The following is a 20543-nucleotide window of genomic DNA, read 5'->3' on the forward strand; positions in this document are numbered from 1 at the left end:
CGACGAAACCCGGTCGCTGGTCAAATAAAAATAAAGTGGAAAAGCTAAAAATATTGGTTTCAATCTAATAATATATTAATAAAATACAACTTAGTAGACTCAAAAAATCTGTGTTTGATTTAAAATAAATACATACATAGAATGGTTAATGTTACACGCGTGTAAAGTGATAACTTAACCTCCCTATGACAGCCCTGTAAATACCCAGACTTTCTTCTTCTTCATCTTTGTTGAGATGGCAAAATGGAACAATACATTGCTTAATTTTTTTTAAACATCTTGTAAATTTTAACAGTTTGTGGATAAATTTGTCGATATCATAAATTAATACAAAGTGCGAGCCAATTTATATTATTATTATTAAAAGCTGTCCCACCGCATGCCCAGATCTGATAAAGAAGCATCTAGGCTTCCTGACTGATCTGCTCTTGCTAAGCAAATTTTTTTTTAAACAAAGTTGCGAAATTTATTGAAAATGTGAAACAATATAAAAATAAAGCCAATTTATGTAAGCGATATCACAAATTGCAAGGAGTGGGTAACTACTTAGTCAACCAACCTGCATATTATACAAATAATATTTTACATAAAATCCTCGATAACTCAAAATCTAAAATTGATTTATTACAAAAAAGTGGTGTTTATGAAATTTCGTGTGGAGATTGTGATAAAAAAATTATTGGCCAAACTGCGAGAAATTTAAAGATTAGAATTAAAGAACATCATAGCGGTCTTGTTAGTAATTATTTTTCGGAATTTGCAAATCACATATTAGATACTAATCACTCATTTCACTCTCATAAATTAAAATTATAACACCTTGTTCCATATAAAGGCCAAATTATGAATTATCTTGAAAATTTAGAAATCCAAAAAAACCTAAATTCTTATAGTAATTTATTAAATAATATATTGTTTCAAAATTCTTCACCTTTGCTTTCCATTTTTCCTTTGTTTTCAAACTCCGTCCCTTGACTAACCCCTTCCCCTTACTTTCCCCTCTCCTTATTTATAGAACAATTTTATATTTTATATTTTAGTTACTATACAGACCTGAATGATGGAAGTTTAACTTCTGAAACAAGTAGTCTATAATGAAACTCAAGTGGTAAAAAACAAGTGTTTTCTTTAATCATTGTAACTACTTACTCAATAAGCTAGTAATATTAGGTATGAATAAGTATGTAGGACAAGGGTAGGTTAAGTTAAGTTTTACCATTGATGTAGCTGAAAAAAAAATTCTACCTCATTTACTCGTGTTAATAACACTACTTTATTTGGAGTAAGCTCCTTAAAATATATTGCCAATACCCAAATTAAACAACTGCCTGACATATATAAAATAAAACCCATTCGGGGATCCGAAATAAACTAACTAACTAACTAACCATCACGCCGCTTCCCCGCGGGGGTAGGCAGAGAGAATCGAACGCCACACCACTCTGTCTTTGCAAACATTCTTTGCCTCTTCTACATTCATGCATCTCCTCATACATACCCGACGATTATTACGACTCCTGACCCGGCCGCTTTCAAGTATTTGACATACCTGATTGTGCCAAGTTTTCCTCGGTCGTCCTCTGCTTCTTTTTCCAACTACATTCGCCCCATAAATTTGTTTAACCGTTCTTTCTTCACTCATACTCTCCACATGTCCAAACCATCTCAACACACCTTTCTTAATTTTATCGATAATGCTTATCTCCGCCTTACATTCTTTCCTTATTTCATCATTCGAACATCTATCAAACATCGTTTTGCCACACATTCGTCTGAGGGATCGCATTTCGACTGCATTCAGTCTACTTTCATCCTTCTTTTGCCAACTCCATGCTTCGCTTCCATACATAAGGGTTGGAGCCAGAACTCCATTGTGTACTGCCAGTTTAGCTTCCGCTGATAGATTTTTATTTGCTAAAACTGATTTTAGTGCACCATTCACTCTGTTCCCAGCATTCACTCTCCTTTCTATGTCTTTATCAATCTTTCCATCCCTAGAAAACATACTACCCAAATATATGAAATCATCTACCTGTTCCAAAATCTCCCCATTTACCAATATTTCACACACAGATCTACATTCATCTCTTTCAAAAACCATGATTTTGGATAAATAAATGATCTGAAAAATTACTTTATGGAAAGATATATACATCTATTTTGTTTTTACCACAAATTGCAAGAAATGGGTTAATTTTTGACCTAGCGGGTACTCCAGAATACATCGATCGGAGTTGAACATGTTAGCCGCAACTATCCGAGTACTCGGCTTAGTACAAAAAGCGCTTCCTAACCAAAACGACACATTGATAAATTGATTGTCAACTAAAGTTTGTTAACCCTTTCCCGCACTTATCACATTTACGTCACTCAACGTTTGCGCCATAAATATCGCCTGACGTGACGCCCTTAATCTGTTACGAGCATTGAAATCCTTAAGCTTAATGTAATAATTGTGTTTATTTAAAATTTGATAACAAAAAAAAATTAACAACCCTCTTGGGATATTTAGAAATAATATTCAAATATAAATTCTGACTTGTTTCAATTCTGCATATATACATGTAAAACATTAAAAAAATATGCAATGTGGATTTAATTTATTGTTTCGGCATTCATTTTGTGGTAAGGCATGATGCTTATATTCAAATCCGTAGATGGAAACATCTGTAGCTTTTGAAACAAGTCGTTAAAAATAAATAAAATTTTAATTTAAAAACAAGTATTCATTTGATATGCAATATGGATCTTCCATAATCGACAAAGTGGCGAATATTGCACAGATATGTATACAGAACCCTTGAATTATTTTTTTCCAACTACGATTATATATATATTTTTAAATATAAATTTTGACGGGTCTTTGTGGAATTTGCGTTTTCTTTATTTCCTTAGTTGAAACTAACTGACCGCTTTCGAAGTTATGCATAGAGAATAGAACGCCAGACAAATCTGTCTTTGCAAGCCTCTTCCACATTTATGCATCTTCTCCTCAATCTATCAATTATTCCTAATCCAAACACTTTTAAATATTTTTAAAAATAATATCTTTATCATGTCAAGTTTCCAGCTACATTCGCCTCATAAATTTATTTAACTGATCTTTTTTGCTCATTTGATTCACATGCCCGAACCATCTCAACACACCTTTCTTTTTCTTTGTCTGAGAGATCGCAATTCAACTACATTCAGTCTACTTTCATCCTTTTTTCGACAACTTTATACTTCACATCCATACATTGGGGTTAGAACCAGGACAATACTTATTTTATTTAGATAAATAAACTTATTATAATGTCGTTTTATAGAGTCGTAATAATCGTCGGGTTTGTATGAGGAGATGCATGAATGTAGAAGAGGCAAAGAATGTTTGCAAATAAAGAGTGGTGTGGCGTTCGATTCTCTCTACCTACCCCTGCAGTGAAGTGGCGTGATGGTTAGTTAGTTAGTTTTTAAATATACTCTGTCACAAGATACAGGGGGTTGAAAAAACGGCTGTAATCTACAGGGTGGTGTTTATTTTGTTTAACTTTTTGAGTGCTCGTTTAGGATTCTGCCGCGCTTTCGTAAATATTGACTTAACATATACATTAGTGAAACGCTGTAAATCCTCAAACGCTTTTTTGTAAATTAAATATTTTACAGCGCTCATTCCGCATCACGTTGAAAATTCATTAATAATTCGTTTTGTTTATTATTGAGAATTTTTTATGATTCTCACCCATATTGTGTATAAGATATTATATCAGATCGACGTGGTGGTTACGTCATCCTTAATTATATAAAAGGCGGGTTAATAATATGAATAATTTCTTTTTTTACTCGATTAAATGTACTGGAGTACACGTTTAACCCTGATGACGACACGGTTCCTGTCGAAACTGGTTGGAGAAAAGTACCTATTAAAAGTGGTTAAAACAAAGTAGTTTTATTTAAGAAAGTTAATGAATAATTATGTGAATGAATGAACAGTTATGAAATTTAATTATTTCTTTCATTATTTCAACTTCATGTGAAACTAAATAAGTACTTTGACTAAAAAGCAATATCTTCCAACAAACTAAAAACAGACTAGTGATATTGATTAAAACGTTTGATACCATATAAGTATAGCTTTTTGCAATCATGTAATTTATTAATTTACTAATGAATTATTCAATTTACTAATTATAATTTATGAATGAAAGTCGTATGCTGATCTGATAGCATTGGAACATTACTGAAAGGATGGTGATACGGATGACGGTAGTCAAGGAGCTCAGAGAAAATAAATGAAGAAGGGTTAGTTGATAGGAAAATGACAAATGTTTAATACTCGTACTTACTTGCATATACTGATTTACAAATTTAACTTGACGATCCATTTCATTCAATTAAATTTTATTTTATAATCTTTTTAGCCTCTGTAGTTCATTAATGGGTTACTGTAAATACCCGGGTTCGATTCCCAGGAAGTCAAAATTAAATAAATTATTTTCACTCTCATATTTATTAAATATCACCCACCACAGGTGCAAGAAGCACTGGACTGATCATCTTGCCATTATACAATGTTACGATGCAGTGCCCTATGTACCATTGGGAACGGAAAAGGGTTTAAAGAAGAAATAGAGCAATTTAGATTTTTTAATGATTTTGTGTGACGTTATTGGTTTCGTACTGTATTGTGAGTGATCGAAATCATAAAATGGATTATGTCAATATTTTGAAAAACCGAAAAAAAATATGTAAAAAATAGTGTCATTTGAGGGTGTTTGCTTTTGAAACAATGTATGTTGCATATTTGAAATTTTCCCTCAAACATGCGTATAAAAGTTTTATTTCAAACAATACCGCATTTGGAGCCAGAATAATATTTCATTTTGACCTGAATGCGGTCAGATGGCTGATATGAAAATCGACTCTGAAATTTTTCAGTCGACAATGACATTATGAAATTCTGAAAATATGATAATACTGCAGGCCTGAACAAAAAATCATTTTGGATTATTTTTTGTGAAAAATAAATAACAGTTTCGGTAAAACGTTTTCATACCATGTTAGATTCAATAGGAATTTTATATTTTGTAACTAGAATAATTTGAGTGAAAACTACATATAATTGGTAAAAAAATACATATTGTTACATATATTCTAAAGATCGTTCAAAAACACGTTTGCAGCTTCGGCTACCCAAAAAATGCAGGATTGCGTAACTACCGTTTGTGTTGTAAACCCTTGTTAACATTTTAACCCTTATTATATTTATTAAGCTTTTTTTTATTTACTTAAATAAAGGAATATGTTACACTAAGGATAATTGAAAAGATTATTAAAAATTCGGTATGGATATGTGGAGTGAATGGATAACGAAAGAATGACTAAGAAAGTATATTTAGCGAACGTAAACGGAAGAACATGGTTATATTCCAGGACGACCGAAAAAGACTTGGTACGACCCGATCAATCAGCACCTAAAATCTGGTGGTATCAAAAGTGTACGAAATGGAAGGGCATGTATGACTTAATAAATGAAAGGAGCTAGGAATATATGTCAGGACAAAAGAGTATGATGTTTCATCCTTTTACCTACCTACCCCTGCAGCGAAACCGCGTGATGGTTGTAGAAGCAGTAGTATTTTAAGGAAATTTCTTTTTTTTTACAAATTGACTCTAAAATTGAAATTGAAATTATTTGTTGTGTTCATGAATAGGTCTGTACCTTCATATAAGGGTTTGAAGTAAAAAAAAACAATGTTTATTTTAAATATTTTAGATTGCAATATATAACTGATAAATATTAAATATTGCAATAGGTAACTGATAAATATTTTGATCAGCTTTGGCCGTCAGAAAAATTCAATTAATTTTTCAATCTCGTATAATCCCTTACAGAAATCAATTATATGAATGAATTTTTAAAATTTGAATTCCCAGTGATTTCAAATAACATTCTAGAACAATGCTAGATTTAAACGAGAACTGAACTTGGTCAAAAACGAATTTGTTAGATGAAGTTTCGATGTAATTTCAATTTCTTTCAAATCATTTTTCGTTTTAAAAGTCGTTAAATTTTTACAATATTCTACAGTTCAGTTATAAGAACAAAATAATTTACATATTTTTATATTTATTAACATGTACATATATATGTTTATATGTAATAAAATACCTAGGTACTTACCTATACATTTTATTAAGTACCTACATTAAGTACAAATCTACCACCACATGTTGCATACGTCGCACTGAATAAAACAAAAAAACAGATAAAAATCAGATAGAAAAAATTAAATATTGTTTACTGTCAGAATCCGATAGATAGAAAATTATTGTAAAGATTAATTAAGAATAAACTTTTATTGTCGTTTCTTTAATAACAAAGCAACACATTGTTTATTTTATTGTTATTTTAACACTCTCCTTATCCTTCGTTGTTCACGTTGTGTAATACCACTTTAAAAACTTATTCGCGAAGACCAGTTTTGGAATAATCATCAAGTCATTAAAATAAAATTATTCCAAAAATAAAATTTTGAATCAATTACACATATTGAACGATGAATGATAAGGAGAGTATTATTATTACCACACCACAAAGTTAACAATGCTTTTAACATACAAAAAATACATTTTGTTTAATTCATAAATACAAGTAAAAAGAAAACAATGCATAACGTTCGTCATTTGTAATAATATTCGAATATATGACGCTATTTCTTTTTCATACACAGATGTCACTATAACGGGCATAAATTACGTGCTTGTACGAAAGCCTTTTCAACTTTAAAATTATTTCTTCTGCTTAGGAAATCCGTTTCCTGCTGTCATCGTGTCCTGATTTATTACATGGAATCTTTTCAGTACTTTTTCAGACTGTTCAATAGTAAATTGATGTTAAAATTTCAATTCATTCCTGAATTATGGATACAATGATTTGTTGCCATACTCTTTCATTTGAATAATTTCAAAATAACCGAAAACAAGGCAGAATATTTTATATAACTTGAATTTCAGTCGATTTCGCTTAATCGGGACCTGGGCATTTTGTACAATTAACCACCTGCCGTTACTGGTGGAAGTGAGCGTAAAATTATGACATTATTTTTGTATTAATATTATTTCTTGAGTAAAATGCAAAGGTTCAAATAATTCATATTTTCAATTTAATTTTTTTTTTAAAAAGAAGACAGTTGACTGAAAAAAAATATAATTCATTTAAAAAACCTATTTCAAATGAAAAAGTAATTAATGATTTTAAAAAAAACGATTGTAAAAATACATAAAAAAATGAGAAGTTGAGAAACAAGATTTTATTTTAAATTCTTGAAGATTACATGAAAAGTAAGCATGTCAATGGTTTTAATTTTTGTATTTTTGCACTTTCTGATAAATTATTTTTTTAAAAACCTATTATTTTTTACATTTATTTTGGAAACATTATTTTTGTCATCATTTTGTCCGCCTCCGTGGTGTAATGGTCAGCACGCTCGGCTACCGTTCTGGAGGTCTCGGGTTCGATTCCCAAGGGGGGTAAAATAAATATAAGTGATTTATTCACTGTACTATTTATTCAATATTACCATGGACTGGTACCTGAAGCGGAGGGCTGATCACCTTTCCTTCATGTGTAAACGATCAAGATAACACTGCGTTTATATGACACAGTGCCTTATGCGCCATTGGGGTGCGGATAAGGGTTTTATTATTATTTAATGCTTTAAAAACAGGTTAAGAAACTGGTGCATAATATTCTGTATTCTCTCGTGAACGTTATTCTGCATTTAACATTCCTACTATACGAGGCTTATGATTGTTTGAAAATACAAGTTTTATCGCATAGAAATTCGACTCACTTAAAACACACCCTTGATGTTCTCTGTACATTTCCCTTATTTCCGTTCCTTTCATGCTCTACACAAGTATTCCTGTTTACGAATATTTCGTAATAGAAAATGATAATACATATTTATGTTGTAGCCGTCCGTGTTCCAAAGTACGAAGCAGAAATATTAAAAGATCTCCTGAAAATTTAAGTCAAATATTTGCATTGAATACATTATTTCTACAAAGAAAACAAATTTTCATGGGCGCGAATTCATATTTATTCATGGAAATATTAAAGCTAGTTTTTCTTCATTTTGCTGGGTACAACACATTTTTATGTAAAGCTTATTCCGCGTTTCAACGACAGCGCATTACGTTTTCACGCAGTCAAATATTTACCCCGATGTATTCCCTTGTAAGGCTGTGTTAAATCCTCATAAACTTCATTCGAATGTGAAGCGTTTACGTTGAAAAATTCACCTTAACTTGGCTAACGTATTCGGTGCGTGGAAATTCACGAAACCCGTTGGTGAGGTGTACCATGAAATTTTATCTAAAAAGTTAAGCTATTATTATACTTCCCCAGAATCCTCTGAAAAAGAACTTTTCAAATTACCGCGCTGAAAGAGGCAAAAGCGCCGGGTCCCGATATTATATATTTTACGTTTCAAATTTGTGTTTGATCTCCTTCCTAGAAAATGTTTTATTTTAACACTTCAATGCCCGATTTTCCCTTTAATTTGTATTTAAAATCTAAACACTAAAACAAGAGTTACAACATTTTAAGTGTGTCCAAATCATATTTCACCATAGATATCTTTAGTGAAATTCTAGCGATTACGCACTACGTTTCGAATTTGAACAATATATGAAGAAGTGTCCAGAATTAGAGAAGTGTGGTTGTCGATCACGGGTAGAATTGGTGAATGTAACAAGTGTGTAAAGTGATCACTTAAACCAGCCTATGATGTTCGTAAACCCCGTTAATTCCCAGACTTCCATTTTCTCCATCTATATTAAGATGTCAAAAAATAATCAAATAAAGTTATTCTTTTAAAAAAATAACGTTTATTCTATGGTTTTATATGTTTCAACAGAGAATGATATTTTTTTAAGAAGGACATTTGGAAAAGTAAATAAAAATAATGATTATATTTTTTTATGAAAGTAATGGTATTGATAAACCGATTACCATTCATCCGATTATTAAATCTCAATATTACCTAAAATTTTAGAAGTTGTATACGTATTGAATAAATTATCAAAGTTCTCTTATTTCAGTTATAACTGTCGTGTATAACTTTATGAACTTAAAAACTTTTTTCTTCAGACCACAAGTAAAAATAGTATCGATTTATTTTCACCTTTTGGCAGACGCTGAAATATTATATTAATTCTATTTATTTACATTCATCCTTTTAAACGGTTTTCGCTCTAATATCTGTCTTCTCTTACTTTTTGTCTTACACTGCTGGAAACATACCTTTTCCGTATCCTTCGATTCCCTTTGATCGGTTACTGTCTTCAGCCATTTTCTACCCCCCACAGAGATTCTCCAAAGGTCTCCATCTCAACAATTTTGGAGTCCATCTTCACCCTTATCTGTAAATATGGAATATAAAACAAATATATATATATAATCAATTTTATTCATTGTTTCGGCATTCACATTATGGTAAAACATCATAAAATTGTAATTGAAAACAGTTGTTTTTTACCACTTGAGTTATATTTATTCTAACGACTAGTTTTAAAGCTACAGATGCTAGTATATAGATGATAATATCTTCAGATCTGAATACAAACTATAAAAGTGTATATTCAGACCCGGATATGAAAGTATCTGAAGTTTCCGAAATTAGTCGTTAAAATAAATATAGCTCAAGTACTCAAAAACAAATATTCTTATTTACAATTTTAAATATGATCAATTTAACTATAGGTGCCCTCAGAGCACTTAGATGCTGAGAAGGGTAAGAAGAAGAAATTACGTTTATAAAATACAGATTTTTTTGTAAAACTTGAATAATGCCTCTTTATCCAGATAATCGGGACTTATTACCAAAGCCTCATTACCTAAGCCGTCATCATGAATTATGCATATTTTCAACTTTGGGCTAAAAATGGTAATGACTAAACTTGTAAGAAATTTTACTTTACACCACCCTAGTTTTTTCAGACCTGAAAACGACATTGAAAGTAATAAATGTGTTTTATAATTATTAAATAATCTTCACCGCTCTATCCATAACACACGTATACTTATTTTATATTTAGAAAGTAGATGCTAGAAAATAAATAAATAAACAAACCATCACGCTACTTCTCGCAGACCCCTAAACAGGCAGAGAGAATATTACGCTTCACCAATCTGTCTTTGCAAACAATCTTCGCCTTTTCCACATTTACCCATCTCCTCATACATACCCGCCGATTATTCCGACTTCTGACTTAACTACTTTCACTTACATAATTGAAATACTTGATCATGCCGAGTTTTACTCTGTCTTCCTTTATTACTCACCAAATTCGTCTAAAATGTCTCACTATTTTTTCTTCACTCATTTGATTCACATCCCCAAACCATTTCAGCACACCTGCATCGATAAAGCCTTGCATTTTTTCTTTATATAACCACCCGAATATGCCACTCATTCGTCTGAAAGAACGCATTTCGACTGCATTCAGTCTACTTTCATCCTTCTTTTGGCAACTCTATGCTTCAATTCCATGTATAAGGGTTGGAACCAGGACTCTATTGAGTACTACTATTGTTTTATTTTCTACAACTGAATTCAGTAATGTAACACTGCAATATCATTTTCCTAACGTTGATGCTTTTTGAGGTAAGTATAAAATTTGCTGCACTAGACAGTCAAGGGTCAACTTATTCTAGTGATGTTTAAAATTTATTGTACTCAAAAATCGAACCCCCTGATAAATACTTGGGAACATCATTCCAGACTTTATCATTCAATGTGGTAAAAACTGATGTGTTGATGAGACGATTCCATATAAATGAATGTGTATTTGAAGCCTTTATGCTGCTGTTTGAAATTCTACCCTTAACATATAATAAAGGAGTAGGTTGTGGGGGTGTACAGATCGCGGCATTGTGCTTCATACATATTATAATATAATAGCTGTGATCATCAAATTAAAAGTTAATTAACTCTTCGTATGAATTTATACATTAAACGTATTTATTATTTTTATATCGTATTAAACGAAGTCATTTGTATAATACAGAGATAAACAGGGTTTAGCGCAGAATTTTTTTAAATAAAACTCTGTCGTCATTATTATTCTGTTAAATTAGCATAAAAATTAGTTTGATCTTTGAAATACACACATATACTCAAATTTGAGTTTCCTATTGACCTCATTTAGTCGTTTGAAAAAATATAGTTCATACCATATTTTTATTTAGTATTAATTTTATGGAATAACATAATGAATCATATTTTAAAATAAAACAGTTCTAAAAACCTATTTTGAGTTTGTTAGTGTGTTTTTAAAGGTGGTCTTAAATGAGTGGTATTTTTATATTTAAAAGATAAAAAACGGGTTTTGTCCAAACCCTACACCCTGTATTTAGTATAAACTATCATTAATGTAATTAATTACCATCGCACTGTATCTCATGTGCTTACAATTAAACATATATGTAAATAAAAAGTCCGATTTCATTTCTCTTAGAGATGTTTCAAACTAAACAAAACGTAATTAGGAATAACTCCATACATTTAATTAATATAATAAAACATTTTATAAATATATTTTTTTGTTTTTATATTATCATAAATTTGCTGTAGCAAATGATTAATATTAATTAAAACAATTTGTTTTATTTGCTGAAAATTCCAAACGTACGAATGTTTGATGACAGATCAAAGACGAGTGATAAAAGGATTCGTTTTTTACTTTTATGAGTTATTCACAATTTTTACAGAGTTTCAAAGAGTACTGTCGTCATTCCTTATATCTTTTATAGATATTGAATCATATGATAACGTTTAAAATTTAAAATACTCTTCTTTTGTATTTCATGAAATTCACATCTTGTAAAACATGTTTTTTTTTTAAATATAACAGAACAGTTACATCAAGTTATACATACATAAGAGTAATTCAAAACAAATGCTTGTACTGTTCCAATTACAAAATTCTACGTTTCTAAAAAAATACCTGGAAAAGGGTAGCGAACAGGAAAAGGGGAAAGCGGAAAGAGGGACACACCAATATAAATGTCAACTTACGATATTAAAAAGTTAAAAATTATTTATAAAATAACAAACATAAAGTATATCGTAGTCGTACAAGAAAAAGTGACCAACTGACAAAACGTAAAATATTCAGGAGGGCCATTTAAGTCGATTTTGCTTGGCAAGAAAATAAACGGCAATGCCATTAGTCATTTTTAACAAGTCAATATATTATACTTCCAAGTTTAAAATCCTTTGGGAATTTTTTCAGGGCAATATTAAGCTAGTAAGATATCAAAGAGTCAATGATCACGTTTTTGTAAAAAAAATGCACTTGGTCACTTTCTCCATTATGACTACTATATAAGTTTTTAAAAATAATAACATTATATCAATTTGTATTTTCAAATAAAAGCTACATATATAAGCAAGAATATTAATTATATAACTTTTTTTAAGTATTTGAGTTTTTTTCATATAAGACAAAACTTGTATGGGTACGGGTAAGCAACTCCATGTGCCCCAACCATTGCTTATTTTCTTCATTTCCTATTTTCATTTCATTATCTATTACATGATGTAATGTTCAATGAAACGTTTATCCTGTACTCCTGTACTTATGTCACGTGTATCGCATAAAATATTCCCTATTCCTAGTTCCAAATATGTGAAGCACAAGACTGATCACCTTGTCTACATTTAATCAAAGATCAAATAAATCCCAATCAAATAAATCGAATAACGGGATGCAAATAACAATGAAAGAAGTTATAAAAAAATATGTAATAATTGTTTTTTTTTGTCCACAGGTTATGGAAGTATTGCCCCACGCACTGCAGTTGGCAAAGGGGCCACAATAGGATACGCCCTTCTGGGCATACCTCTGACCATGCTCTACCTGACCAGCGTCGGATCCCTCCTCTCCAGGGTGGCCCGAGGCGCCTTCTCGAGAGCCCTTTGCTGCTGCCTCTGCTCCAACTGCGGCTACTGCTGCTACGACGAAAGAAGAATGGCGGAGAAAGAAAGAAGAATGAAACTCAAAAGGCAGCAAGAGGAACTGAGATCCCAGCAAACCACTTCCACCCAGAAATCGCCCGAGTCATTCTATGTAGTTAAAACAACGTCGGAATCTTTGACCAGAGATGCAGAATCCACAAGCAAAAGCATGCTGAACAAAGATATTGACAATCTCAGTTGGCCTGATACAGATTCTAAACTATCGATGCAAGGATTGAGCATCCTAGCTCCTATTCTTCTTTGTCTGTGTATTATGTTTATTTACATAATTGCAGGCACTATTGTTTTATATAAATTAGACAACCTTCCTCCGATGGATGGATTTTATTTCTGTTTTATGTCTCTTAGTACGATAGGCTTCGGCAATCTAGTTCCCGGAACAAACCATCCGAATCGAAAGAAACAAGGTCTGGACAATGCGACTTTGTGGTTTTGCTCGATCTACATCCTCTCCGGGTTAGCTCTCACGGCGATGTGTTTCAATGTGGTTCACGATGAGATCATTCACAGGCTGAAACACAGGCAGAAACAGTGGGCGCAGAAAGGAAACACGGTCAACGACGAAACGAATCTCCGAGATCCATTCTACATAGCGTCCTGACAATTCTACAACCGCAACAGCAAGACCGAGAATCTGTACAGCGTGATGGAAGAAAGTCTGAATGCGGAGAAGCTGAAGTCTTCCAGATCGAGGAGTCTGGAAGACCTGATGGAGGAAGCGTCCACTGTGGAAGGAGGAGAATCCAGCGCGAGTGATATACCGATGACGGAGTTCAGCGTCACCCCGTGCTACGGTGAAGACGAAATAGTGGCGATCGTAACCAAAAAAGACACTGTCAATAGCGTGAATATGGTGGCGTACAACTTTCTACCTGAAATGTTGACGCAAGTCAGTCACGCGACTACTCCATAAACATTTTTTTAATTATAAAAGAGGGTAATAGATAAAATTAAATAATAATAAAATAAAATAAAGTCATACACATAGTTCAACATCAAACGTAACTCTTAATAATAAGATTATTCCTGAAAATAAGTGTATTAAAGAACCTTCCTTGTTTATTTCGTAAAAAATCTGTTTTTTATTTACATTTAAATAACAAAGTTATGAAAAGACATGAAAAATTATGTTTGATAAATTTGAACATTCTTCAAAAATACTTAAAATTCTACTAACAAAATACATCAAACATCTTTGATGTTTATGATAAAAATTTAAAACTTAAGCACAGAAATTGTTGAAAAACTTATTCACAATTATGATGAAAAATCAGACAATCTCTATTTTATATTTTTATGTTTCAATCATCAATTGAAAATTAAAAAATACCATCTAGAAAACATTCCTGAGTCCATTTTTAAAGAGTGTATATTAAATTAATTTTATGAAGAAAAAAACCCTTCGTTTCTTTTGCAAAAAAAATATTAAAATTTTAAAAATACTATTTTTGGTTAAACTCTAAACCTAGGTAGTGTATAAGGCACTGCATGGGGTGGTTGTAATGTTGACATGATTGCTCATTGAATTAAAGAAAGGTGTTCAGTTCTATGTTCTAGAACTCTAGAACATTCCATGTTTGATGGGATACAAATGACGTATGTAAAGCATTTCAATTGATGGATTATTTAAATCAAAATCAATAAAAAAAATCATTAATTGATTCGGCTTTCACTTGTGTGGTAAAATCTATCAATTTCTAATTAAAGTTTTACTTGAGGAAAGCCATAAACTGCAACATTTTGAAACCATAGAAATTCATAAAAATATATATAACCCATATATAAACCCATAATTAACGATATGACAATGACTAAAGCCTCCCCCTATTGTTCCCACGGATAAGAAATAAAAATAAAAATTAAATAAATAAATAAAAATTAGGCACAGCTCCTACCCCCTCTTCAACCTTCAACGTCCCAAGGACCCAAGTCTAAAACTTCACATACGGTATTTGAAAATGATGCAAAATGCATCGAAACACGTGTCACAGTAGATTCTAAGAAATAGTGGTATTTACTATGTAAAACTTTAATTACAAATCAATAATTCATATTTATTTACTGATTTTTCGGATTTTTTTTTATTAATTTGTAACCAGAATGTTCAACCTGCTTCTTCAAGTTGCACATTCTACCAAGAGTTCATATCACCGGTTAGTTGAACATTGAACATCTGAGTTCACTTTACAGGCAGTTTCAGTTCGCTTTAGTTTATATTCAGATCGTGCACAAACAGACAATGTTCAGATAATCACGTTCGAAGTACGAACTAAAGTATAGTATATTGAACGTAATGATGCTGGCATTGGCTCCCAAAACATATAAAGAATAATCATTTTATGTAATGTTATTCTGCATGTTTTGCTGCATGCAGTTTCATACTACCGTAACCATTAATAATTTTGAAGAAATAATATATACAAATGAGGGATTAAGTTAAAAATAAAACAAATAAAAACACAGTGTAACAAATCTAACCATCAAATCAAGAATTAATATATTTTTTGTTTTGTTTTTTTTTGTAAATGTATGATTTCAAAAAACAGGTTTTTGTTACCTTTAAATAAATATCACAATAAAATATAAAAATTAAGTACACTATTTTTAATGTTTTTTTATGACACGTTTTCTTACGTCACTGGTCAAAAAGTTACAAAATTAGTGGATATTATTTACACGACACGAGAAAATATACAGATATTATTTTACTTCGTTTTTTGTTCTAATATTGTAAACATAACTTCATATTTATTTTTTATTTACTAAATTTTTTAACTAAAAACCGTCAATTCGTTAAACTTGTCCGATTTCATATAAAAATCGAAACCGGTAGACTGTCATCTATGTTAAAGTATGAAGTATCTGTGAATTCATTAATATTTTAAATGTTTTAAATTTTAATTATAAATCGGGTAAACTTTGTAATAATTTGATGTTTATACTGTATATGTAAATTTATTTTACTCTTCAGACACCAGTGATTAGTTTTTCCATAAAACAATTTTTTTTTTTATTTATTTTTTTTTTTAACTCTTTATTCCAGCTTGACTAAGTGGTGGGTGCAATACTTAGTCAGCCATATATGTTTTACAACATTTTATTTAAACAATGAAATTAAAAATAAGAAGGAAATAAGAAATTGAAAGAAAAAAAAATAATAAAAAATAAAAATAAGAATAAAAATAATAATAAATTTGGAGAGATGTAGACGAAAATTAGCTCGCTGGCAAACGCAGCACTGCGCTCCAGTGCCGCCACATGTCCAGCCCCCATCTGTGCTCCACAAGCCGCTTTATGATGAGGTTGGAGCTCTTCATCAGCCTCTCCCGGAAGCCTGCCACTCGGTGCCTTAACAGGCCATCCCAATGTGGTAGGCGTGCTGTGGCAAACATACCACTCGCGCTGCAGTGTCGGGGTAACTTCATTAAAGCTCTGTAGCCGTTATTGTAGCATATTTTCATGCTCTTTAAGCTTCGTTGTGTAACCTTACACCATAGCTCGCTGCCGTATTGCTGCGTACACAACACTTGGAACAGTCTATTTTTTACCTGCGCGGAGCAGTGGGCAAAGCGGCGTGTCAGCATATTGGACCGCACGCAATGAGCACGATACTGGCGCTTGATGTCCTCATCATCCGCACAGTTCTCCTGTAGGATATGTCCCAAATACTTGAAGCTACTTACCCGCTTAACTTCTTGTCCATTTATAGTTATGGGCGGTACCTTTAATGAGTAATTTTTGGGTTTAAATACCACAAGCTCACATTTTTTGGCGTTGTACTCTAGGCCGTTTTCTGTGGCATAACATTCACAAATGGCAATAAGTTTACGTAGGCCAGCTATCGATGGTGCCATCAGGACCATATCATCGGCGTATGAGATGGCATTCACTCTCCCTCCTCCTATGGAGCATCCCGCATTTACTTGGTTTAACCTATCATGTAATGCATCCACGTAAAGGTTAAATAGGCTAGGAGATGTGATTCCACCTTGTTTGAGTCCTCGCTGAGCTTTAAACGGAGTTGAGGTTTCGGTCCCCCATTTCACTCTATAAATGAGATTTTCGTTCCAGTTTTTTAACATGCATTTCGTCGTAGGACATTCAATTGATTTTTGTATTTTTTCTTCCAAAATGTGATGTACTACTGTATCATATGCTTTCCTGAGATCCATAAAACAGGCATATATTTATATATAGTATAGTATTTTTTACTTATATATAGTATAGTATTGTATACTTATAGTATTTTTAACAGCGAAGATAGCTGTGTCCGTTCCCGATCCTTTTTTAAAACCAAATTGGTTGTCGGTCGTTTTTAGGTTTTCAACAGCTTTCTCCATCATTATGTTTTCTATGGTTTTTGCCGCCATGGTGGAAATCGCTATTGGCCTGTAATTTTCTTTTTCTGTTAAATTTCCCATAGGATTTTTTGCAATAGGTATAATTATTGACGTACACAGAGACTCAGGTATGAACGAGTGCCGGAACATTGCTGTGAAAGCTAGCGCCCACAGTACATGTATTCTCGCGCTAGCATATCTAAGGTACTCAGCACAAATTTCGTCTCCTCCGGCGGCTTTATTACATTTCAGTGACCTAATGGCAGTCTGGATTTCCTTCACTTGTATAATGCAGGGACTCAGTGGATGCATATTGTTAGCATTATTATTGTAAATATTACAATTTTCCGCACTTCCTGTTTTCTCATACATTGAACTGAAGTGGGCTTTCCATAGTTCGCTGATTTTTCCGTCACCCGTTATGTTATCAATTTCTGTGGGTCTTGTAGCTTTGGACGATCTCATTTTATTTGTTTGTTTCCAGAACATTTTGAAATCAGCAGTAAGCATATTCTTTGCCAATATATCGGCTTGTATCTGTTTTTTATTCTTCACCACCGTGCGTAGATTTGTTTTGAAAATACTTCGCGTTTCCGCTCTCCTCTCGGCAACTGGTCCTGTAGACGGTTTTCCCTCTATGAGCCACGCTTTGAAGGCATTTCGTGCATTAATATGGCTTTGTTTTACTTGCTCATTCCATCCTGGAATGTTTCCTGAATTTTGTTTTCCGCTTTTGGGCCCCCCTGCATTTACTTTAAATGCAAGTTTATCGTACTTTCGTAAAATTCTTTAATAATGAATTTATGATGTGGGTTTATACACTGTTCACATGTTAAAGCTTCGTAAGGAATTATTATTTTCTTAAAGAGCGACTCTGTCTTATCGTGGTATTTCTTCAGTTGTATTTGACTGTATTTGTTCCAATTAATTTTTTCCTCATTTATTTGAGTATTACTTTTAGATGTATATTTACACTTCATCTCCACTTGTATGTGTAGTGGAAAATGGTCGGACATCTGTTGGTTGTCGTCAATATGGATATTTGTGATCCGCTGTTCGAGCGTACTGGATATTATACAATGGTCCAACCAAGAGGTAGTATTATGCGCCTCACTGAAGAACGTAAAGGAGCTGATGTCGAGTTTTTTTCACGTCATAGATACTATACTCGTTTTCCTGAGAAAAGGCATCTAATTCCTCCATAAATCTACTGTGTATGGGCGCATTGAAATCTCCCATACAAATTAACTCATTCACTTGAGTTTCATCTACGATAGCTGTAACTCGGCTCAAGATGTCCACAAAAACAGGCAGGTTTTCGTTGCAACATACTGGCATATAAACATTTACCAATAGAGTGACTCCGTGGCTATGTTGTATGGTTATTGCCGCCATCCGATCGTCACCACATTCGATAATACTTACATTAGCAATTTGCTTCCTTACCAGTATGGCTACGCCTCCGTGTGGTCTTCCCTGGATTATTTCCTCGGAAGAGTTCATTGCTGATGTTCCAGTGGCCAGAAACTCCTCGTGGATACTATTCAGGAAGTTTAAGTCGTCCTTCATCAACCAGGTTTCTTGTAGGAGAAGAATGTCAACATTGTTGCAAATTTCGTGTATACCCGGTGCTATACGATGTACTGATTTACAGTTGTAGGAACATATTCTAATGGAATTGTTCATGATAAAATATTAGTTTTTTTTTCGCTATAAAAAAATTGTCGGACAAAAGAGTACTGTGGCCAAATATCTCCGTTTAGTGTGGTACTATACATGGATTCAGGAACTCCTATTTTAAAAGTCTTATAATCACCCGATTTTGTTTGTAACTCCTCACATTTACGAACGTCCACATCTTTTGTTTTCAGAAAGTCACTGATCATCTCACAATTCGTTTCTAGACTTAATCTCGATACCACTAAATATTTAACATTTTCTATTGCCTTAAGCCCAGACAAGACATTACTGCCTCGTATGGCGTTTTTATTTTTGAATTTTGGGCGTTTATTATCGTTATTATTGGAGTTATTTTTACTCTTTGCATTTTTAACGATTGTCCACTGGCTAGAAGATTCAGTAATATTATTTACATTTTGAGTTTTGTTTTTAGTGACATCTGTCAGTTCATTTCCAACTATTTCGCTATAGAGCGTTGGTGGCTTTGGGTCGCTGTTCACAGATGGCGTTATCTCTTCGTTCGGTATGAATTTTTCATGCTGTTTCCTACCTACATTATGGTGGTCGTTTACGTTATGTTGACGTTTAATTTCTGCTACTTCACATTTCAGAGATTGGATCGATTCCGAATTCTTTGGCGTTTCAATGTTTAACTTATGGATTTCGTTCTTAAGATATGTTAACTCTCTAAGTAGAGAACTCACATCGATATAGTCAAACGTGATGGGAGGCAGTCTATTGATGTTTAGCACAGCGAATTTGGGCAGAGTATCTGGGTCTGTCTCTCTCAGAATTTTAATAATATCGTTAATATTACGTTTCTTTTTACCTTCGCCCACTCTTCTGGTTTGTGCAGCAGGCACGTAGGTTATTAAGATAGCCTTTGCGGCATCTATTTCGTCTTCCTTGAAGAATTCACAAAGTTAGCACAAACTGACTTCGTCCATAACATCCATTTTCTGCTGGATAAAGGCCAACACCTCGTTCACCACAATTCCACAAGAACATCGCGACGTCTTGTCGTTCATTTTAATGTAATTGTTTTTGTTTTTACTCGTAAAAATAACTTTTATTTATTGATTTCGCGGGACGATAAAATAATACGTGTTGTGTACGCCATCTACCGACCGATATCTCATAATATACAACCAATATAAACTATTAAAGAAAAACAAACACTTTTATTTGTTTGAACATCCTTATTTACACAGATTTCAGGCAGTGTTTACGTAGCTATCCCCAGTGGTTTTGCAGAATTTCGACCATTAACCATTATATTTGTATCAATATTTATTATTTGATAATACAGTAAAACCCCAAACTTACCCTTAAATATAACGTTACGTATTCTCTTTACTTGTAAAACTCATAAATAGAGGAATATATTACCATTTCCACGGTTTCAATAAGTGTTTCAGTGCTCGAATAAAGTCGAGTTATTTATTTTTACTAAAATAATTAAAAATATTGTTTAATATTCCAGTAAACAATTGTG

The 20543-nt window shown here is 32.6% G+C and overlaps 1 protein-coding gene and 1 pseudogene across 1 annotated transcript in view; one reads left to right on the plus strand and one right to left on the minus strand.

Moving 5' to 3' along the window:
• LOC148311726 (uncharacterized) overlaps positions 1-13999 on the plus strand; it is a 207358-nt gene extending 193359 nt beyond the window's left edge. Inside the window, exon 4 of the mRNA XM_088256169.1 lies at positions 12821-13999. Within this exon, the coding sequence (XP_088112295.1) occupies positions 12821-13629 (809 nt within the window). The 3' untranslated portion in view covers positions 13630-13999. The remainder of the gene's footprint in view (positions 1-12820) is intronic.
• A 2094-nt stretch (positions 14000-16093) lies between these two features.
• Positions 16094-20159, minus strand: LOC148311727 (uncharacterized; annotated as a pseudogene).
• Between the last annotated feature and the right edge of the window lie 384 nt (positions 20160-20543).

Source organism: Brachycentrus maculatus, unplaced genomic scaffold (assembly GCF_059751285.1).
Source record: "Brachycentrus maculatus isolate JH-2025_06_01 unplaced genomic scaffold, ASM5975128v1 h1tg000058l, whole genome shotgun sequence".
Classification (NCBI taxonomy): Eukaryota; Metazoa; Arthropoda; class Insecta; order Trichoptera; family Brachycentridae; genus Brachycentrus; species Brachycentrus maculatus.